This window comes from Falco cherrug, chromosome 3 (genome assembly GCF_023634085.1).
Source record: "Falco cherrug isolate bFalChe1 chromosome 3, bFalChe1.pri, whole genome shotgun sequence".
NCBI lineage: Eukaryota > Metazoa > Chordata > Aves > Falconiformes > Falconidae > Falco > Falco cherrug.
In genome coordinates this window covers 111,578,790-111,601,979 of record NC_073699.1, presented here as the reverse complement: position 1 = coordinate 111,601,979, position 23,190 = coordinate 111,578,790, and the positions used below count along the sequence as shown (strand labels likewise).

Genomic DNA, 23,190 nt, shown 5'->3' with positions numbered 1-23,190 from the left:
TATTTGTGGAAACATGTGTGCATTAGGGTCCAGAGTACACTGTGGACCAAATTAAATTAATGATGGCCTTTAGCTAAAGATAGGAGGTTAAGATTGTATTCTACATCTGACCTTCTGCTGCTTAGGGTGGGAAAAATTTCTGTCAAAATAAAGGTGGGAGCCCAGTCTTTGCTTATAAAAAAAAAAATAAAAATCCTCTTGCTGCAATGTTTTCATTGCAGAGCACTTATTTATAGCATCGTGATGAATTGAACAAAATCACTGCTTTGGCATTTCAGTATTAGGCCTGGGGAGTGGGCTAATTCTTGCGTTTCTAAATTTTAAGTCAAAGTTCCTTATATAGTGACTGTTGGAGGCTTGCACTCAAGCACCCAAGTGCTTCTTAGCTTTTCAGTCAACACAGAACAAGCGAATAGGAGAAGTTAATAATGCAAACCCAGTGTTTCTGACTGAAACCCCAGAGGATTGGTGGTGGTTCTAAGCAGAGTTGTCTTTGCTGGCATCAGAAGGTTTGTATGTTTTCTCGCTAAAGGTAAACTGAATTCTGCGAAAGTCTGAATCTGCACAAAAGTAATTTAAATGTTTTGGGAAGGTTCAATACTTGACATGGAGAAGAATTTAAGGAAAGGTGTATGTGTAGTGTGAAATAATTGCCCAGTGCTTATGTGGCAGCAGCTAGCTTAGCCTGGCACTGGCAAATACCTCATCAGTACGTGGTCTAAAATGCAAAGCACCTAAATTCAGAAGGAATCGAATAGTCTCATGAACGTGTAGCTGAAATGTTTAAAGCTGCAAATCAAATCACTGCATTTGCCTTGTAGGCAGCTTCCTAGAGTAGAAGAGGAAGACCAATATGCTTAAGTCTTGTAAGTTCATTCTTAGAAAGGAAATATAGCAGCTGTCAAAATGTAATAAATGATAGAGAAATTATTCTTGCGAGGTAACTGTAGCTCACTTTTCCGATAATTAGAATTACATGAGTAGTTCCATCAGCTGGGATATCTGTTCTGTTTATAAACACTGTTGAGACTTTCTAATATTTTCAAAGTAGATGGGTGACTTTTTTATTCTGAAAGAAGGAGAATATATTGCCTGAAGTCCTGTCGAGTGTCCGTACCAAAGAGACAATGGATGTGCAGCACACTGTTACAATGGAGTATTATAATATAGTGTAGCATTATATTCTAGTAAGGATATGACATAATGCATTCACTGTTAGGGCTGTAAGACTAGCCATAGCACTTAGAACTTGGAAAAGTGACCGTGCTCATGAATAACTCTGTTACCAAATCATCCAGAGATAAGCTTAGGTCACCATTACTGTGTGGAAATTAAATAGCTTGCATCTTAAAAACAACGTGTTAAGAGTTTCTTCTAGTCAATAAAAGATTGTGCTCTCTCACTGAGCAGTACAGAAACACCATACTAGGCTTGTGCTATTTTTAAAGGAAAGTTAAATTTAAAAGTTATTTGTGTGGCTTTTTGTAAGGGTTGTAAATTCTGATGGTTGTTAGGAGCTTTTTTGCAGGGGAATTCACTCTGTCTTGAGTTCGGGGTTTCTTTTGGAAGTGCTTTGTATGTATATTTGAGTTTGAAGAATTGTATAGCGAGACCTCTCGTGCTCCCTTCCTGCACGCGTAGCATAGGGCTTTACCCAAAGAAAAGAAATAGAAACAAGAGTCTGGGAAGAACGCCACTTTTCTCCAAATTGTGTTTCCATCACTATTACTCATGCTAAACGCATGTCAGAGTGAGGAGTCTGTTCCTGGGCGCTTATCTCTCTGCTGATGGGCAGCTGGCCAAATTGCAGCCAAGGAGGAAGAATATATTCAGCTGGTCACTCTTAGGAACAGCATGGAGCACAGCTCTTCGTGATGGGGTGCTTTGGGTCTTGTTGTGTGTGCATCTGAAATTGAAGCAGTCATCTCAGGTTGCTCTCTGCCTGAAGAGTCAGCCTAAAATTAATAGTTAATGGAGAAGCGAAGGAAGAGGCAAAGTGGAACCAGATGGGCTCATGAACACAGATACATCATTGCACTTAACTTGTGCCACGACACTGCTGATTTGTATCAGCTCCGTGGAGTATTAGGGTTGTCTGTTTTCAGAAAAAGTAAAGATTTTCCTAAAAGCTGCTTGCTTCCTGCCCGCTTTTATTTACTCAGTGGATGTGTAATGGTTTTGAGGTTGCTTCAGCCAGGTCTCCCAAGTATCAGACGATGAACTCCTATGAGAAGCGTCTAGCTTTATATAAATACTTAACTGCCCTGCTCTTTCATCTGGGCTCTTCAGTTATCACTCGTTACCACGTTACAGTGTATATAGGCCAAAGTAAAAAACAGATTTATATTTCAGCTTTTACAGCACTGTTGGTAACTTTACTAACCATTTCTTGATTTTCCTCTTATTTTTTGTGTGTTTACAGGATGATTGTGTGGGTTAGGTGGTGTATCTCTTGCTAGGCACATGTTTCATCCTTTGGTCTTTCTGTTTTTTGGGGTTTTTTTTGTCTTTTGCAGTCACATTGTTTTATATTTCTCCCTCCTTACTTTGACTAACATCCTCTGTATGTTATTGCTTTGTACTCAGAAATGTTTTTGTTTCAGGCAGTTTGATCTCTCATGTCACATCTAGTGCATTAAAATAGTTTGCTATTTTAATTGCTTTGCATTTTTTGCTTATGCTTTTGGGAGCTGCACCCCTAAGTTGGTTTTTCTCCTCTAGGCTTCTTTCCTTTGGAATTATATTCACCAGTTCACTGAATCAGTGACTTGAAGAGAAGAAAGCACACTTCCAAATTTTCTTTATTCCTTCCTCCCTTCCCTTTTTGTTGCTCATGAGTTGTGAATTCATCACTTCATGATTAATTTTACCCTCGATTACCTTTTGTCTTCACGTTCTCAATCAGGTTTTCTTCTCTACAATGTAGAATGAAATGTGGAAGAAATTCCACACTGGTTATTTCTTTTATCTTCTGTATTAGCATGTTGTCACCGTATATTCAAGAGCTTACCAATTGTCCCATATCCTGTTGCGTTCCCAACTTTCCATTGGGAAAGGGTGTTTTACTTCCTTGCAACAAAATCTGGAATGCTTTTCCCAAGGGAAACACACAGTACACTAATTGTTCAGTAATAACTCCAGGAATGATTTATTGATAGTCCCTCAGAAGGATTGGGAAGCGTGGCTGCACATGCCCTAGAGTATGTCCAGGGGAGATGGAGTTCCTGGAGGGAGCTGCTGGCCTGGCCGAAGCCTGCAGTATAGGGATACTGCTATCGATAACGGGGCTGCCATCAGCTCCGGAGTAAGAGGCCACAGGATGGAACTTGCTTGATTTGCTTGTGCTTGCATTCACGCTAGTTTCAGGCTGCAAAATGTCACCTCATCTCTTTGCGGTACATCGAAGCCTCTCTGCCGCGTTAAAAGCAGATCTTGTAGTCTTTCTCCCCATGAAGTGCAGGGGTACAGCGGGGGTTATGAGTCCCTGAAAAGCTACCTGTGTAGATGTATTTCATTTTATATGTGCACGCGCACAGACACACGTGTGCTTTTATTAGCCAACATGGTAATGTTTGGCCAGCTGCCTGGAAACTGTTCTAAACTCTACCCAGAGTGGGAGCTTGTGAAAAATACACTCTAGCATATGGATGGCGTATTCTTTTAGCAGCTCCCTTGTTTCTACTCCATTATAAATATTTACCTTTATTCATCAGTCCGCGACAATCAGTTTACTGGCTGTCTTTGGCAAGAAGCTAACATCGAGAAATGTATATATTGAAGTGTACTGGACCACACTAGTGGTTAGGTAATTAAACCTGAAATTATTAGTGGTGGGAGTGTAGCATTGTGTTGTAACTGAAGTGCAGATTGCTTTTTTTTTGTTTTAAAAAAATGGTTTCTGGCTTTGGGACAGACGTGGGTTATTAATAACAAAATCTGTTCTTAGGGATGCCAGTCTCTTTTAACTTTAATGTCTTACCCTCTCTTCCCTTCCTGTTGTTTTTCTCCAAACCATCAGGTCCCAAGCCTCTGTGAAGATCTCCTCTCCTCTGTTGATCAGCCATTGAAGATTGCGCGAGATAAGGTGGTAGGAAAAGACTATCTATTGTGTGACTACAACAGAGATGGAGACTCATATAGGTGAGTTCATATCCAAAGCAAGGAGCTGACTGGTTTACTTTGTAGATGAGAGCTATGTGCAAGTATTGCAGTCCCTTCTCCCTCTTGTTTCTAGCCAAAAAAAGAAATTTAATGATACTAAACTCTTCTCGGCGATGAAATGGGGACTATTTCACATCCTCTTCTCTTTAGTAAGACATGGGGTCCTCCACAGGCTGTGGGTGGGTATCTGCTCCATCGTGGACCTCCATGGGCTAAAGGGGACAGCCTGTTTCTCCACGGGTGCCTGGAGCACCTCCTGCCTGCTGCTGCACCGACCTGGGTGTCTGCAGGGTTGTTTCTCTCACATATTCTCACTTCTCCCTCCAGCTGCAGTTGCCGTTGTGCAGTTTTTTTACCCCCTTCTTAGATATGTTACCCCTGAGCTGCTGCCACTGTCACTGATGGGCTCAGCCTTGGCCAGTGGTGGGTCTGTCTTGGAGCCAGCTGGTGTTGGCTCTGTTGGACGTGGGGGAGGCTTCTAGCAGCTTCCCACAGGAGCCATCCCTTGGTAAAGGGCTGACTAACATATTTATCTTAGACTTTATGTAGCACAGTTATATCTGAGAGAGTTAAAACCAGTCGGATCTCTAGAAGAAATGACCGTGATGGCCTTGATACGAAAGTAAACCATCTATTGTTGCAGGGTTGTAAAATCTTTGGGATGGATAACAACAGAAAAGAGATGATGCAAGCAGTCAGTTTAAACAAATTCATCTTTTGCTTGCGCAAAACAGGGTGGACTTGCCAGCTGGGAAAGTCGATTTCACTCCCATTTTGCAAGGGATGGAGCCTGACTTTGGACATGCAGTGTTGTTAGTTTTATGTGAAAATCTTGGCCCAAGTTTTTAGAAGAGAAGCAATCGCTCTCTACTGAAATAGCTAATTTATTCTGAGGACTTCAGACAAAACCACTGAAAATACTTACACAATATAAGCTATATGTAATTAATTTGTAATGAATTTTGAAGTAGAAGGGACTGTAGTACTGGAATGGTACAATCTTTTCAGTATTTTGGCTGAGAGTTTGAACGCAGTCTCTCTTAATGTTCTTATTGTATACCTTGCCGTTAGGATGATTACAGTTGAGTGACTCTAATTGTTCAAGTATTTGAGTGAATTTTTTAATATTTTTTTTTTTACTCACCCTCTTTTCTGCATTGACTGACTTTTCTTAATGGCTCTAGTGACAGTGTCATAGTTCCAAATATTTCATTAACAGTCACAAAGCTTATAGTCCAGAAAACTTTGTGAATATTGTATCACTTACCTTTTATTCTTTACCCTTAATGAACAGTGCTTGGCTGTGAACTAATGACCACCATTCATCTTATGTCCTGAGCTAACAGCTTGGCCATTCTGCTGCTTCTGGTTATGATTCTAAGGGTTACGTTCTGGCTCTCCTTGCAGCTTCAGTGTAATAGTTTACGTTTTTAGGGCTAACATTGGAACTGATCTACCGTAATAATCTAGTTTTGCTTTGGGTATATTTGTAGTAGTGTTTTACATTCATCTGCCCACAATGGTTCAAGAATTTTAGTTCAAAGTGGAATTCCAGAAAATATTTTAACAATATTTTTTTTTCTTTGGCTCAGAGGCCATCATTGCAGAAGCAGGTAAACTTATAAAAGATTCTAGATTAATTGGATTCAATTGCTTTGAGTTGCAGGAAATGTACTTCTCTAAACTGAAAGCATATCTGTCTGCAAGTGATTTACACAGGGAACATGCTGAGATTCATTTTTGTCCTAGGAATAGGAGGAGGAGAATGATAACGTGTGCAGTTTGGCAGTGCATCTGGATCGTGGCTGAGTGTAAATCTTAATGAGTTTTTTTTACAAAAATAACCTATTGCAGTGGGCCAAGAAGAAAGAAGGTCTCTAAGGTGAAGTGTTCACTCATGTTCTAGTCTAACATTGAAAGTTTGTTCAACCTTCTACAAAAGTCTGGTGCTTTTTAAAAGCCTTTGTGCATTAAGCTTGTAGGTTCAAGCTGTTCAGATCTGCGTTAGCAGCTATGTGGATTTAATCAGTTCTAAATTAGTAGCTAGAATAGCATTTTATAGCTACTGCCCTCCACAAGATGTACTCGTGCAGCTGTATCCTGTCTGGCAGATGCAACAGAAGGGATTAGATCCTGTATTTCTTGTGGGTCATTCAAGAGATGCTTTCTCACTGAAGTTGTGATGTGTTCCTTGCAGTCCCCTTGGATCCTATTTAGGCTGTTGACAGGAGCATCTATCACCAGAGACACAGGAAACTTGAAAAGGCACTTGTTAAACAGTATTGTGACATGCTGAAATAACTTAAAACACTTGCACCCTCCTCGGCCCCTGCGTGTTTAATTAGTGCATGTGGCAGCCCTTTCTTTAAGGTTGTTTTCATGCTTGCCTCTGAAATTTGCTCAATCTCCTTCTGAGACGGTATTTAAGTAGTTAAGAAGCAGGAGGACTTAGGTTTTTTAAATCACTTGGAAATGTTCAGGACTTAGTAATGGAGTTTCAGAAGAGCGATTTCATTTGTTCATAAAGAATAGGCATAATATATTAATTGCTGCATTAAAGAATGCTGTTCTTTAAGGCTTTTGATTCGGATATTCTGGATTGAAGTGATTCTTCCTTCTGGAATTGATTGGTCTCAGCTCTGTTTTGTGAAGTAAATTCTTTCCTTCATCACAGAGCAAAAGCCTTTGAAAACCAAGCCATGCTAACGTGTGCATGTGTTAATCCCATTCTGTGCCTGCGTTCAGACACTGTTATTCATACCTCATAAAATCTGAAGTTGTTACTGGAAAGTGGCTCTTACACTAATTTAATCAATTAGGCCAAAATCTAGGAGGAGTTTACTGTGCTTTTAAAAGCTTTTGATATTTCCACAAAGATTTTTCAGAACCGCATGCTCAATTAGAAGTCTCAAGAAATACTGTTCCCTGCCTGCAACATGCTACATCCCTAATTACTGCACACTTCAAACTAAACACCAGGCTTTTTCTTATTGGAGAGGTTGCTAATTGCATTTCTTTTAATACTAATCCAAGGATTTCAAAGCATTCTGTGGACAACCGAGCCTCATGCTACTTTGGCAGGGAAGGTAGAGCTAGGCAGTCAGACATTCTTACTGGGAATCAAGTTTTATAGGATTTTTTTGAATGACTTTACAGTTTGACTGGGAATTAGCTTTGAGAAAAAGCTGCTGCAGGATGTTTGGCCATTCAGGTGATAACTCCAGCAGTTTCATGGGGCAGCACCCTGGGAAATGAATATCCTAATGCTTAGCCCGTCACAGTTTACTCCTTCCTTGTATTTAGACAGACTTGATACTCTCTGTGTTGCGTATGGATCAGACCAGAAGGTAGATTTTTGGAGTCTCTCTCTTGGATCTTCATAAATTTATTATTTTTGTTTTCTTCATATTGTAACAGTGCTGCTTGTGGGAGCAGCCTTTCATGCACATAGTTTCACAGGCACTTCTGCGAGTGGTCCTGTAATAATGAAGGTTTGTGGAGGATGTCAAACAGCCGTGGAATCCACATTGTGAAGGCAGAGCTTTTATTAATTTTTTTTTAATATGACTTCAAGGTCCTGACTTTGTCCATACATTTCCACGCTAAGTGTGTTTGATCACTCTATTAAATGGAATCCTTATGGGGAATTTGGTGCCAACAACACTGAAACCTGTTAGCTGAAACAAAAAACATTCTCTTTTAGGGAAATTAGAGGTCTGACTTTTGAAATTTAACCGCTTGTCCATCTGTCTTTCTTCAGATAGCCCCCATTTAAGTTTTTTAAATGGGTTGTGAGTACTCTTCCACAAAAAGAAAAATATGGGGTTGTGTTAATGAGGGTTTTGGTTGTGTGTTGGTTTTTTTTTTTTTTTTTTAGGTGAAGTTGCTTCTGGCTCTGACTGTAACGGGTTGAAAATGCCACAGTCCCTTAGCTAGAAGAATCTATGTTAGTAGGCTTCCCTTAAATCCCGTCCCTGCAGCCTGCAGAAGAGATGTAAGGTTTAGAGTATCTTCACTGTGGCTTCGGTATGAGTTCCCTGCTTGCCAGTTTCCTAATCCCTGATGGAGAAGCATAGTGTTCTGAATTTACAGAAAACAGAACGTTTTTTGAATCAGCCTTTTAAAATTTAGGGAAAGAAAAAGCAAGTGCATCCTAACGGACGCTGCTGATCAGGTAGCAGCGTATGCACTGCTTGGCATACGAGCCCTGGCTTTGCTTTTGCAGACTTCATGGTAGCAAGGTCAGTGCTGTGACTGCCATAGCTTCTTTGGTGTCGTTTGGTTTTATGTGTACTGCCTGATGGGTGTAGGTGTGCCATTTGGGAATCCCGCAGGAAGAACTGGCGGTGATTTTTGTGTATCTTCGAGATTTCAGAGAGCTGTTAGGTAAAGGAGCACTCCTGTGGCTGTTGACTCTTCAAAGTTTTAAAGTGAGAACCACCACCTGAAAAACATAGCTCTGGTGGAACGTGACATAATGATTTAGCTTTTCCTGGTGTCTCACCTTTTGAATCAGATGTGGTAGGGAGGAGTGAAGGGTTGTGAAAGCCAGAGCAAAGCAGAGCCTGTTCTTTGTGCTTTGTACTGAACAGATGTCAAAACTAGATGCCTTTGAGAAACGAATAACAAATGGCTGCTGAGGAAAAAGCCCTTACGTATGGACTGCATTAAGATCTAGTACTAGTAGGCTGGAACATTTTGAGAAGGGAGCAGGTAAAGGGTAGAGGTACCTTTCTTTAAACTAGCAGTGATATATGTAGGTTGGTTATTCCAAGGGGAAATGAAAAGGAGAATGCAGGTTTACAGAATGGGAATTATAAAAGTCCCAAGCAGATGGGCAAAGGGGTCCATTAATCTTTTAATACCAAATCTTTCATTAAGAGCACAAAATCTCTTCCACACCTGCAGAAACTATAGTAAAACCTACAGCTTTACAAACCCTGTTAAATCCTTCAAACTGTTCAAGCGTTTTCCTAATGTTATGCTAAAAGTAGAGTTTATTTCAAAGCAAAATAGTGGAGTAGAATTTGGACCTTAATTGTAGACAGCAGTGTTTGGCTCAAATACTGTCACGTCCCAAATAAACTACACAAACTATTTGTGTTTGCATGAAAATAATTTAAAATATCTAATGTGCTGAGACCTCCTTTTTGAATATTTAAGAAGGATATAGTAGAAACCTGAAGATGGTAAGTGTTCCCCGGGTACACGAAATTTTGAGGAGTCAGTGTCCCCTTTTTGTCAGCGTTTGAAATGGCTGTTGAGGGTGAAATGCTTACAGGTTGCTCTCGTGCCTTTTGGTTTTCTGGAAGTTTGGCATCTGCGGATCAGCTCAGACCCAGCGATCCCAAACCTTTCAGTTTGTCTCGGTTGTCTAACCGCCTCTGTTTTTCTTGTCTCTTTGGCAGATCACCATGGAGTAACAAATACGATCCTCCCCTGGAAGACGGTGCCATGCCATCTGCTCGCCTGCGCAAGCTGGAGGTGGAAGCCAACAATGCCTTTGACCAGTACAGAGACTTGTATGTCAGTTCTACCGTACAGAGCCCTCTGCTTTCTTTGTTTCCTTCAGCAGGCATGCAGTACACACAATGAGTCTAAAATGTGGTCGCTAGCTGCCTCTGAGAGTGGCATACCGAGGAAATATGGGTGGGCAGCTGCTGATCTGCTGTTGGGAAGCGTATCTGCTGTGATTTCACAATATGAAAACATGATCAAATTTGTCAGCTGATGCTGAGGTGCTTTCCTGCCTCCCTCCCCCCTTTAACAGATTAATGGTGTCTTTGTCCTGAAATGACCTGTGTTCTCTTTGATCTTGACTAAGTTCAGTCTTAAACCATCTGCTTTTTCCATTCCCTCAAGCCTGTAGTCTCTCAGAATATCTCCGTGTGTGTATGTACATATATATCTATATCTATATATCTATCTCAGCAACTTTCACATCTTCCAGTAAAACAGCAGGCACTAGTATACCAAAACGCAGCAGCTATATGGGGATTAATGTACTTCTGCTGCAAGGGCCATGCTTTGACGGTCGTTTTAGGCCCTGTCTTGTTAAAGAGGTGTAAAGCAAAGGAATTAATAGAGCATGTGTCAGATAAACGTAGATTAGGCAGTGCCTTTTTTAAAGCAGCAACAGGAAACTGTCTGGGTGACTTGGCAGTTGAACAATTTTTCTAAAAGGTGGGACTGCCCTGATCTTGTATTGCAATTGCGTCCAAGGGCTTGAGATGTGATGGGATTTAGCTGTTGTCTTTATAGGTTGTGGTGTCCTAAGCAGTGATGGGATGGAAATAGTAATGCAAAATGTAAAAATCAAGCGTGGGTTGCAAAAAAAAAAAAAAAGGAATGTACTGCTTTCTTCAGTAACGGGATGCTCTCTTACTGGAGGTGCCTAGTGGCCATGAAGAAGGTGAAGAAACTTGCTTCTTCACATTGCTCAAAAATGGAGATAAAACACATCCTTAGAGGTAGTTCACTGTGCGTCACTGTACTACTACAATGCTAACAAAAGCAGGTTAAAAGGTACTTTTCTTGCTTGATTTTCTACTTATTTTAAGATGTGGGTTGATGTAAATGTAGCCTGTCCAAAGGTGTAATCATCACATTTTTGTTACAGGTATCAGATTTTTACTCATTTTCATGTACTATTTTCATAGATACAGAGCTTGTCTTGTAAGGAGCGGTTGGTATCTGAACTTACTGGAAGAAAGGAACTTTGCATTTGCAGCAAAGAGGTTTGCAGTTACTCCCCAGGTGCAGAACAGACTGGGACCAATAGGATTTGTAATACACTCAGATGAAAATGAGTAGGTTTATGCAACCAAGGTTGTCTTTTAAAATCCGTTTCTGATCAAGTGACCATGAACTCATGGCTGGGTACAATAACTTCTTTAAAAAGGTTTTGTTGGCTGGAAGAAAAGCACGGTGCAGATTACTCAGACTTGGGTGAATCTGCTGAACCCTGTTCAGCGTGTGGTACAACAGTAGTCTTAATATATTGTATGGAAGTAAAAGGCGAGATTGTATAAAATTTCATCTTTCAGTTTGTCAGTCCAAGTTTTATAGGCGATACATTGTTAGAGGGGATACGGGAGGGGTTTCTCACAAAGACTTCATTCTCATGTCATCAGCCAGAAATGACAGAGGCATTATGAGTCGCAGTGTAGTCAGACTAGATAAGCGCATCTGTCAGCACAGTATGCTTTGATGCATGTTATGATCTCAGAAATGTGTCAGAAAAAGAGGAGAAGGGTGGCTTACGTTTTGCTGAGCGGTGTAAAAAAAATTGTGGCATTTTTGGAAAGAATTTGCAAAGTTAGAGAAACTTAACCAGACCATTTGAAAGGTTCCTCATGCTTGAAATTGGAAATGATTTGTATTTTACCTACAACAGAGGATTGGATAGAAACATGCTTTTGTTCTAGTAGATGGACTCTGCAGTTTCCTTAATAAGACAATTGGGTTTTGTATTTTGACATCAGAAGCTTAATTTTTACTTGGAGATTGGAGCCGTGGGGGGAAATGAGGTGGGGGTAACAAGCATCAACTTTTCACGCTGCTGCTTGCTGGTCTTGCCAACAGATCAGGTTGGGAATGGCTGTAACAATTACCCGCGTAGCAGCTGCTGAGGCCATGTGGGAGTCTGAAGTGTGGGGAAGGTTGTAGTGGGAACAAGATGGCAATTGCAATGATGTAATTTCCATGGTCTGCTGGAGCTGGAAACTAATACTGTGTACCCACTGTAAAGCCAGAAGTAGGCCCGAGCCATGTGATGGCAATTAAAGGTGTCAGTGGCCTTCTGGTTTGGCAGTTTGCAGCGCTGGGAAAGGAGTGCATGATGCATCGGTTCCAGGACAAAGTTATCAGTGGTGTTTCAAATCCCAGAGGCAGTGGCAACAGAGTTTTTCCAGCGTTGTGAAATATTTCAGGCTCATTTGAAAGCATTGTTGTATTAATCAAAAAAGTAGTGTGCTGGCATCTTCAGTGCTGTATCTTTTGTGGAAATTAGGGTTTCTGTTATATGGGAAGATTTATGACAGGTCCACCTTCCAGTAACGGTGTTCCTTTCGTAGGCAGTGGCCAAAAAACTTTTTTGAATTGACCTGCAGAGACTTCTGTTGTCTCTGTTCACTCTGATGGGTTCGTCTGTCCAAACAGCCCGTTCTTGGGTGACACCAAGCTAATTGATACTTCACATTACAAACTCTTTTTCTTAAAAAATTGCAAATTTAAGCACAGTGGCTGTTGCACTGTTAGGCTTTCAGCCTGCGTTGCAGAAATGCAGGTTATGAAAGGGGATGAAAATGGTGTGGAGAGAGAAACCTCAGATCTGACACAACAGGTTCTCATACAGCGGTCCCTTAAGCGGCTGTTCTGTCCCTCTCGAGAATGTTTTTGAACTGCACCTCTTAACCACAGCTATGCTGTGTTTTATGGTAGAGAGGTAACAGTTAATACAAAAATAATCTTATGTAAGCAGTCATTCACAGAGAACACCGGGCCCCAGTGTGCTTGAATTTCCTGGGCTGTTAGACATTTTAGGCCTATAATGAGGGTTTCTGCTAGCTTTTTCAAAGCAGTTTGTGGCTTTGTTTCCAGCCATGCTGGGCTAAACTGCTGGATCTTGTGCTCGCAGTCATCTGGCCGGTGTGGACTGCCCATCGCAGAAAGATGTTGTGTTATCTTAATACCTTGCAAACGCCGATCTCTGAGGTGTTGCTCTGCACAGTGCTCGCTTCATTCCCCAGTTTTGAAATACATCTTATACTGGTCGTTCTGGTGGGGTGTGGAAGAGGAAGACGTCTCCTTCCTATAGAAAAAGAAGTGCTTGTGAGAATATGTGCTATTCCCACTCTGCTCTCAGCATATGGTCCCAGCTTCCTCTGGATTATCTCCCGTTTTACCTTTATGCACAGTAAGGTGATAATACCTCGCAGGGTTCATCTTGGGTGTCTCCCAGGACTTCAGATAGTTTCAGTTTTTCCTTGTGGCAGTCCCATTTGGCCCACATACCGTTCCTTTTTAGATTTCTGTTTTAATCAGGTGTGGTAAGTATCCACCTACGTTTAGTGACTCATTGGCACGTATTTGCTGTTTCCCAAGGGGTTGGCACCTGCTATCGTGGGTGTTTTGATAGCAGCAGCCTGTTACGCATTTGTTAACAATTTGCGTGAAATAATCCATTTGGATTTCCTCACTGGTGACTAGTTTTGTCCCAAAAAGCTTATTGGCCAGCACACTGAATGACCGTAGCGTGCAAACAAGCTTGGAGGAGTCTTGTAATATTGCATGGAGTTGTTTCAAATTGTGAAAGCTCGAGAAGAACAACTTTGTTGGATCCTCAGTGCCTCTTACACCAGTGCTGAGTTGTTCCCTGCCAGTGTCTGTTTTAATGCATGCTACCTTTAAGTATCTTCAGAGTTGCCCACCTTTTATTTCTGGAGGCATGTTCACATCTTTTTGGGTTAAAGAGGAATTGTACTAGGTTTTAAGTCCCTGTCTGTTATCTAAGTTAAACAACAAGCATATTTCTTGGTTATCTGTTTTACCAAAATGCATGTCACTTTCCCAAAAAACAACTGTTTCATTTTGATCTCCTGCTGCCAGGTTTAACTCAGACACTGCCTGAAGCTAATGCCGTGGTATGTTTTTGTTCAGTAGGTTATTATTCCCAGATGGAAGTCTAATATCTTACACCATTCAGTTAGAGCCTTGGCTCTCCGCTTCCAATATTGTGAAGATAATTTCTTCAAACACATGGTTGTAATGTATTGCCCTTTGCTTGACGTGTGTGTGCGATTGATTGAAATCAAAGCATAATGAGGAGCAGGGCATCTGGTTAAATCTATCTATTTTAGATGCTGTGTTCTGTTGTTTTGCGTTGGAGATAATCAGTGCTTTAATTAAGTAATCTAATTGCGCTTTGTTGTCTGGAAGAAATAATTTCTGAAGTGATTAAATAGACCTCCCTGGGGAAGGATGCTGCTGATCTGAATATTTCTACAAACAAGATGAGTTTTGGCAACTTTGGACTGGTTTAGTAAGCTGACATACATTTAGAAAGCTATTTCTTACTTCTTTGTTTCTTGGGTTAAGTTGGATTTAATGGTGCTTTTGATTTTTAACAACCTTTAAAAGAAAAGGAAAGAAAAAAATGCTCATCTTAATCATTCTGCTCCTGAAAATGTTTCTACTGATTAAGGTTTTGAGTTCCCTCAACAGTGTGAGCAATGAAGCCTTTTGAACTTCTGCTTCTATCTGTGTTTTGATGTTGATCCATTTTCAATTTATTATGTTAGTGCTCTGGACAAGGAATTTGGTAGGAGCGGAAGGAGGTCTGGGAGAGGATTGACCTCTAAAATGTCTTTGTTGTGTGTAATCCTTTTATTATTGAATTTTGTTTTGGAATCCGGTCCAGAATGGAGTTAGTCACTCAAATGTTTGATGGTGTTAGCAGTGCTGAGGATGGCACCCCTGCCAGCCAAGCGTATGTCATGCTCTTTGCGGTATAGAAAGTACCAAACCTGAACGTCTGTCACCTTTCTGTTTTCAGCTCGAAGATGAAAGGCTACAGTGGCTGCCTGTACGTGTGGCCCTTCAGGAATGCGCAGATTTGGGAGCCTTTTGCTAGAGAGCTTGAAGGTGCTGCTGGTCAGGGGCAGCAGCAGAGTCCCAGTGACAGGCAAGCTTACCCGTCAGTTTTTAGAGTGCTCAGGGCTGACTTTTTATTAATTTTTTTTGTTGTTACTAGTGTGTTTAATCTCATTGAAGAGCTTGATTTACTGAACTTGCGGGTTGTCTTGTTTTGACCCTGTGGCTTGTTGGCATTGAACTCTGCACCATCATCTCTGCTATCGGGTATGCTCAGATGCCCTGTAAGCTGCTGGATAGCTTTCCCCTTGATAGCTGTTCTTACCGGTTTTCTTAATTTATTTTGGATTCTGTGCATGAACCACCTCCGATACTGGCCTTTTGCCCGCTTGGCTTGATAAGAAAAAATGGCAACCCTCTATTAGGGCTGACCTTAGACTTTAATCCTTTCAGAGTGCTGCTGTAGATTGTCATCTCATTTCTCCTCCCCTGCCTTTGTATGTTCGTTTACCTGGTCTGATAGACCACACGATCCTCTCGGCGGAGTTCATTCCTCTCCGATTTTGAACTTCTCGCAAGGTTTGTAGCAACTGCTCTATTTATCTGCCTGACCGAATTTGATTTATATTGTGCGGGGAACAGCGCCGATTCCACCAAGTAAATAAAAGGAGAGCACCAGATGTAAGAGGCATAATGAGCGTTTTTGGTTTTAGCACAGCCTGCCGCTGCTCGTGCCTGTAGGTGTGCACGGGGGAGCAGGCGCTGAGCGTCGATTCCCGTAGCCTGCAGTGCCACTTTCAACTCACAAAGTGATTAGGCAGCTGTGAGCTCTTTATATAAAGCATTCTGTCTATGTTTAGATGTAAACCTAGTTTGCCTAAACTCAGAACCCATGGAAAGCTTTGAAGTGACTTTATTGCCATTAGCTCACTGTTCCTCATTAATGGTTACTAGCCCTTTGTGATGGCTTTCTCTTGGGCATGATGGTTACTGTGGTTTTCGCAGCAAGGGCCCTGCAGATTGAATCCAGATGCATTTGTTATGCATCGTAGCACTAAGGAAACCTGACTTTCCATCTCACTGCTGGCGAGGGTTTTGCACAATAGGGTGTGACATCAGGATTATGTCATCTGTGAGATTCTTGCCTCCGGGTTAGACTGATAAGTACAAGATGAAGTCTCATAAGACAGACCTAAACTGCCAAGATGCTCGCTGCTTTAATGTTCGTGTGCTTTTAAAATTACAACCATGATGTTTTCCCAAGGAAATTGTTTAGATGTAAGAGTAAACAGAGCAGCGTTGGGAGTCCCCATGGGCAGCTCAAAACTCAAACCAGAATCAATATTGAAGTTGCTGATATATAATACATAGATTAGAGCAAACTTAGAGGGGAAAAAATTAAGCATACTGTCATGCTGTGAAAACTAGATTAGTTGCTTTTCATCTGATTTTTGTTTTCTTCTTTGGGTGCTTCATTTTGGAGCAGTTCTGTACGGACTACATTCTTATCTTCTGAATCTGAGATATTTGGCGGAGGAGGAGTTTTTCCCTTGGGTTCCCACGGTTCTCTGTGATTACATAAAAGTGAACGCTGGAGAGGGAAAGCTTGTATTAGGAGGTCAGCACTGATGATGCAGCACTGTCCTCAAACACCGCTCTCTGAAGGCTTGCAATCCCTAGTAAGAAATTACTTACATGCTTTCAAAAATGGAGTGAGACTAGATTTTAAAGTGTTGGTTTATTGTAATCTGAAATTTTCAGACTGAGTATCTCTTAATAGTAGTACATGGCTGTGCTTGCACTTACAGAGATTTTTACCTTTTGCCCTCACAAATCTGTGGTGTTTTAATGGTGGAAAATTGAAGACAGAGTTACTTAATAGCCATCTTGTAGCATGTCAGATATTGCCTGTTCAAAGAAGTACATCACGTGAAATCTGTAGTCTGCACAGACTTTGGCAAACCCGATACATGACACGGAAGACTTCTGTTGCTGTCTTCTCCCCTCCTACCCATATTTGAATTATAGCTGGCAGAACCTAAAATGTGTCAGACTGTCGGTGGCTGAAGCAGTGGGCTGTCTCTGCAGAGCACGCTGGTCCAGCGGATGGGTACGGGTGAAAGATTTGTAAGCAGTCGGCGCTTCCTGGTAGTTAATGAACCGGTTACAGGTTTGGACATGTTACAAAGTGACCCATTGTCTTGCTTATTAGGTGGCTAATGGAACTGTTTCCAGGTGACTTCTCAAAGGGGATTTAGTCATTAGTTTCCATCTGCCAAGAGCAATCGGATGGTAAGGAAAATGTGAGCAATACATGTTTTGTGGTGGTTTTATTTATTTATTTTAAAAGAAGTACTAGAAGGCACAAAATGGGAGGCTCTGGGAGGTTTTTTTAGCCTTCAGGATCCCATTGTTTGGATACTGTTTTCGCTCCTTACGGAGTTCTTGCACTTCACAGCTCTGCTTCGCAGTTTGAGTCATCCCACCATGGTCCAGATGTGTGCTTTTAAGTACAACTGGCATTGAAGTTACACATACCTAACTAGATTGGTATGTTTGCTCGAGGGATTTTTGCACCTGTGTATGCTGGAAAGAATTTCTGTAAAATACCTGTACAGAGTCCACAAGCATACTTTGGGCTGAATTCATAAACTGCGGTGAAAAACAGCTGGTCTGTATACACAAACATTTTAACTTCTTCATTTTAAGTATTTAGCTAACATTGTGAAAGTGTTACATGGTTGCCCTCCTGGGACCAAAGAAGGAGGGAGAGAGGAGTTGTAAATCATCTGTACTTAGGCCAGTGGGAGAAGTGTTATATCCTGGTTAGTTCCTGGTACCAACCTGCCCTTTTTATTAGAGAGCAGGCTTGTGAGCCTCGTTACTAGAAAGCTGGATGGAGGATGCAGGCAACAAAATTTGGTGACACTTCAGATCTCTTGGTGTTGCCCTGAAGGCTTCCCCCTTCCTTCACTATAGCTATAGATTGCAGGTGATTGGAATGAACACCTTAGCAAGGTTTTGGGGTTGGCGGAGGGTGGGGTGCTGAACTTGCCACTTCCTTCATATTTCTGTTGCTGTTTATGTGCTGGTCTGAGGTGATGGGGTGCAATCACAGGGGAAGGACTCGGTGAAAATTGTGCCAAAGTCATTTGCCGTTACAGCCATCTGTTTTAATAATGGTTGAAATGCCTGTTTCCTCACCTGGTATTTTAGGTAATGTTTTGGGGTTGCTGTTAGACACTGGCTTCTCAGACTGTGACTTTTAAGTCATTGTCACTCTTGTGAAAACATTTGTAGCTGAATGCTCGATATTTTCCTTTGGGGGTAGGTTTTTTAGATGACATGTTTCTTGGAAGTCTGTTGATCTAAATAGATGGAGACATTTCTCTTCCTGTGCTGAACTTCTGTAGCTGGAAGAAATGGCTATGAAACCTGGGAGGGGGAAGAAAATATATTTTGCTGCTTTAAATGAGCCAGCTCAAAATACTGTGCAACTCTTTTGAGGGTTTGCATAGCCAGTCTGGGGGTTCCAGGTACTGGTGCTTTGGCACAAGGGTTTTGTGGCTTAGTGCTGCAAGAGCCATAAGCCAGAGACACTGGGTGGGTTTTTGTTTCTGGCTCTCGGTTACTTACTGGAAAATACGCAAGTGTTTTTATGGATGAGTGATTTGGTTCTGAAGTGTAATTGAAAGTCATGGTTTGTTTGTGTTGCAGTGCGGTGGAAACTCATTTTCTCCGTCTAGGGTCCAGCATTCATTTGCAAGGCTTGTAAGAAGTAGAATGCTATCAGGAAAGTTACTGGTCCTTTTCTGATCTGTCCTTTAGTGGTAAACCAAAGTGATTAATCTGTCCTTCTTTCTTGAGGTCTATGCTGGAAGCTGGGGGATTTCCTCCCCGATCACATCCCTCTTGAAGTTATGGCTTTGTTCTGGCCACAGTGTCTCTATTTCATGGATACAGCTCGAGTTCCTTAAACAAGTTTCCATCCTGCGTCTCCACCCGCTTAGACTTCAAACACTTCATAAAGCTTTGGATCACTTTTAGCTTAAATATTTTCTTTTATTCTTACATTTGTAAAGTAGGTCAGCCTTAAGTGTGACATTTTTTGTATAAAACAGCTTTTTCCAGGAGTTCTGTGGTTGATGAGTAACGGATATAAAACTTAAGTGTTTGATCATGACATTAAAACTGTAATTGATTTTGAGTGAAATGCTATTCTGAATTTTGTAAAGAGAATTAATGATTATGTTGGGCCCTACACCTTTTAGTCACCTTCCTGGTTAACTTTATAAAAAGATTTTACCAGAGATGTAAGAACACTGGCTGTCCTCAGAGAGGACAGGGGTATCGTTTGGACTAGATGGTCTTTCAAGGTCCCTTCCAACCCAAACTCTTCTGTGCTGCTGTGATACCATTTGGCAGCATTTTGGTTGTTAATAAAGGGACATGACAACCATATGACTGTTTTTTTCATTTTTCGATAAGAAACTTGTCTGTAGGTAAACCCCGGAGTGCATCCTGGAGAGATGCGTGTCCCTGAGCAGAAGAGGAGAGATGGTTTTGCTTTGAATTGCTGACCTTTGAAAATGGTTTATCCTTGGGGATGTTTCTGCGGTACCCCGGAAGGAATCAGACTTTTCCTCCCGCTTCAGACCTCTTGTGCATGTCAGAAGCATCTGCAGATTTCTTTGTACAGGGCCTTGGGTGCTGTGGGAGAGGACTCAAGCTTCTAAAGAAGATGGATTGCCTTGTATGAGCGCTTCTGCATGGGAGGATAACGTAGCATGAGCAGGGGTATCCAGAACAGCCGGTCCAAGAAAATTGTTTGACCCAGGAGCTGTGTTGTGCTTTCAAGGTGTTCTGCTGCAACTGCAGCCTGTGACTGATGGGCCTGTGCTCTGCTTTGCCCGCCTGTGTCTTTAACAGCGAAGATACCAGCTTATCCCTTCAGGAACCTTTTCCAAGCTGGTTACCTCTCCTGCTTGGATTTTAATAAGTGCTGCTTTTTAATCTGTGGTGAAGGGGTTTCTTGGAGGTAGCCCAGCTTTCTTGCAGCAAATCCAAGTTCATGAATGTAAGATTTAAATTCCTACCAATCTGTCTGTCATCCCGTTTTCTATTATGTAGCAGCCAATTAACCTGTAGCACTTCTTTATTTTTCTTGAAGAAAACAGCTTTCAAGGAATGTTCCCCTCTCCAAACACGACTTTCTTGGGTTTAGCCAGTCTTCAGAAATCCCACTTTGGTGCATTTTAGTTGCTGCGTGAGGAAAGGGGAAGTCTAATGTAGTAATCAATTATATATATTTTCTCCCCATGAAGGGGAGGAGTGGATTTTCGAAGCGATTATATATTGCTGAAGCACAGAGAGGAGGCTTTGGCTAATATATATCCCGGCGTGCCTTGGATTCATAATGGTTCGGTCGCTGGCATTGTTGTTTGGGTCTCAAGATACTGGATCTGGCTATGGCAAAGCAACTTTATTGAAATAGCATGTTGGTATTTAAAACAATATTAATACTATATTTGATTCATTAAATATACAAAGGCAAGTTAAAGCGTTTCCATGTGTGCACTGTTAGTTCTGGCGGGAGGTTCTTCAGATGGTTTTATGTGGTTTCAGACAACATTTTAGCACATTCTTAAAATACCCACAAAAGCCTTTATGTAAAATCTCATAAAGGTGAACCACATAAAAATTATTTTTTTCCTGTTTCATGTCATTAGGATCAAAGTACAGTAGGTAAGAATAAATTTCCAAAAACCTTGTTTCGGTCCTTCTCTTAATTAATGTTTCATGCTCATAGCAAGCTCATAAAGTGGGTAATGGGGAAACTGTCTGTACACACTGTAATATTCTCAGCGGCTGCCAGTTCATTTTGAGTGAATTCACTTATTCTATATATGAATATTTTTTTTAAGCAAACGTGGTCTGGAAAGGGACAATAGCTTCTGCTCTCTGGCCTTTGATTCACGCTGCAGTTTTGTCAAAGGAGAGGTCGCTTAGATTGGAACCGAGCTTCGCTGCGGGACTGAAATTCCCATTAACTGCGTTAACCCAAATCCATTTGTGAATTCCCCAGGGGATATAAAAAAGGTGTTTGTTGGTTTGTTAGGTTTAAATTGCCTGCTGGAAGTCTGGCTTTAGCATGCCTGTGGAGCAAAGGGCTTTCCTTTTTTAATGGTATATTATCAGTGGCTTGACAAATATGATAGGACAGTGGTGTGTATGTTTGTTATGTGCCCAGGCTAAGCTTGGTGATGAGTAGCAGTAGCCACCCATTAAAAAGAAAATTACGTTGTGAGTTAATGTGAAGTCATATACCCATCCTGGGGTCAACATTGGTTTTGCTACAGACTTGGATGCATGCGATTAAAAAGAATTGGGGCTGTTTTGGTGACTCTGCCTTCCTGAAAAAACATACTGGACTGGTCTGTAAGTGCACAGACTATGTTGAAGGTTACCTGTGTTGTTTGCATTAACTTCCCAATATCTTTTCTCTGACTTGTAAATAAAGTCCAAAATGCACAGTAAATCAAATCTTATGTGCCATTAACGACTGCTAGGCTTGTGGTTAGAGAGGAGGGGAGCGTGCAGGTGGGAGGGTGCAACAAACGTTTCATGTTGGTGATGAGTGAGACTTTCCTTTCTTGCAGAAGAGGAGAAACATGCAGTCACTTGCAGATCGATGGGATCGTCTCGGTCGTGACAGTAAGAGGCAGGAACGTAGAACAGTTTAACCTGTGTGACTCCTCAGCTTAGCTGCTGGGAACTGTCAGGCAGAGCAGCTCCTCCTGTCTTTGGATGATGAGCTTCTGCTCTGCTCCAGACAATGAATTCTCAGGTGTTTTGTCTGCTTTATGTATGTACTTGCAGAACAGCAGTACGTGCTCAGAGCAGGAAAAAAAAAAGTGTCCAATGAGTAAAATTTTGTGTCATTGATCTTGTGGCTCAGCTGAAGTGGCGTCTCCTCCTTTCCTTAGCTCTTTGCAGGAGATGGTGATTCTGTGCAGTGTGAGTTCGTTGCTGAGGTCTAAGAGTTCTGCGCCATGAAAGAGTATTCCCTTTAGCTCAATACTCCTAATGGCTCTTCGGTAACTTAAGAATGGGAATTGTTGGTAAAAAGCTGTGGGGGTCACAGTTTTGGTGTTCTAGAATCCAAAACTGCATCTTGTGCATCTTTCTTCCTACACTGTTGGGTTGCTTACCATTCTTTTAAAGTGTGTCTTCCATCTGGCACACAAGGAGTGTAGGCCTGGTGTTACAAAGAACGTGTGGGGTTCTGCAGATGTCATTGTTTTATTAGTATTTCTAGGCGAGTGTTTTTTGCTGCCAGCAACCTGAGATTTAGGTGGTCTGGCTTACTTTCTAGGCTCAGTTACGGTATACAATAGAATAACACGTAAACCTCAACAGCATCCCTTCGTTTCTAAGAACCTTGGTTTCCATTCAGCCCGATTTGTAATAAATCAATAAGCTTCACGCAAACTTTTGAGACAGCAGCGTAAAGCGTCTTGTTCCCTTTTGTCTTAATTAGCAGACTTTGTTGTAAAGATCTTCCAGACTTTCCCAATAGCAAAAGGGGGGGGGGGGGGGGGGGCAAACTGTAAAATAAAGCCTTGCGCTCAGCCTGCTTTGTAGCTTGTGCTTTTACCAGCTGTTACAGTTAATTGGAATCAGAGGAATTGTTTGCTCAAGTACTGTAGAAATCTGTAACTAGCTCTGTTTCTCCCTAGACTTTTATTCTCCTTTAGAGAAATGTACAAATTTTTTTGTAATTAAAAGTCTTTGTATTGTAAAATGATTTAAACTGCTGTGTTTCTAGGTATGTTAACTGGTGAGAGTGTGCCACCTTAAAAGAAAAAAAATATCTTTGCTAGGATATAGAGATTCTGCTTATTTAAGATTATTATTGCTATCTGACTCTGGCTTGGATCCTGCTTACTTTTAACATGCATATTGGATTGCGTCCTGCAGGTATTTTGAAGGTGGAGTCTCCTCTGTCTACCTCTGGGATCTGGATCATGGTTTTGCCGGGGTGATCCTCATTAAGAAAGCTGGAGATGGATCAAAGAAGATTAAGGGATGCTGGGATTCCATCCACGTGGTGGAGGTTCAGGTACAGCCTCTGGGGCAGCTGATATACCCAAGTGAAAACAAAACCCAGTTAATTCCAGACAATTAACGAGCACAGGTGTTCCACTGAACAATGCAATATTGTGTTAGGGGCTGTAAACTTCTTTCCCCTGTTAATTTTTGAGAATTCCCTGAAGCAATTTGGATAGAGATAAGTCAGGGCTGTAATCAAAAAGAATCCCAGAAGAATTGAAAGTATGTTGCTTTCTGTGCATGTGATCCTGAGATTATTTTTTTTTTAATGTAAAGGTCTACAGATAAATATCACTAATTAGGTAATAAAAACAAGGTAAAAAG

General features: G+C 41.4%; 1 protein-coding gene across 3 annotated transcripts in view; it reads left to right on the top strand.

Annotated features, from left to right (window-relative positions):
• CAPZB (capping actin protein of muscle Z-line subunit beta) overlaps positions 1-23,190 on the top strand; it is a 63,792-nt gene that overhangs the window by 27,113 nt on the left and 13,489 nt on the right. For all 3 annotated transcript variants that reach the window (XM_055706487.1, XM_055706486.1, XM_027812285.2), the window contains 3 exons: positions 4,019-4,140; positions 9,570-9,683; positions 22,735-22,876. In XM_055706487.1, the coding sequence (XP_055562462.1) occupies positions 4,019-4,140; positions 9,570-9,683; positions 22,735-22,876 (378 nt within the window). The remainder of the gene's footprint in view (positions 1-4,018; positions 4,141-9,569; positions 9,684-22,734; positions 22,877-23,190) is intronic.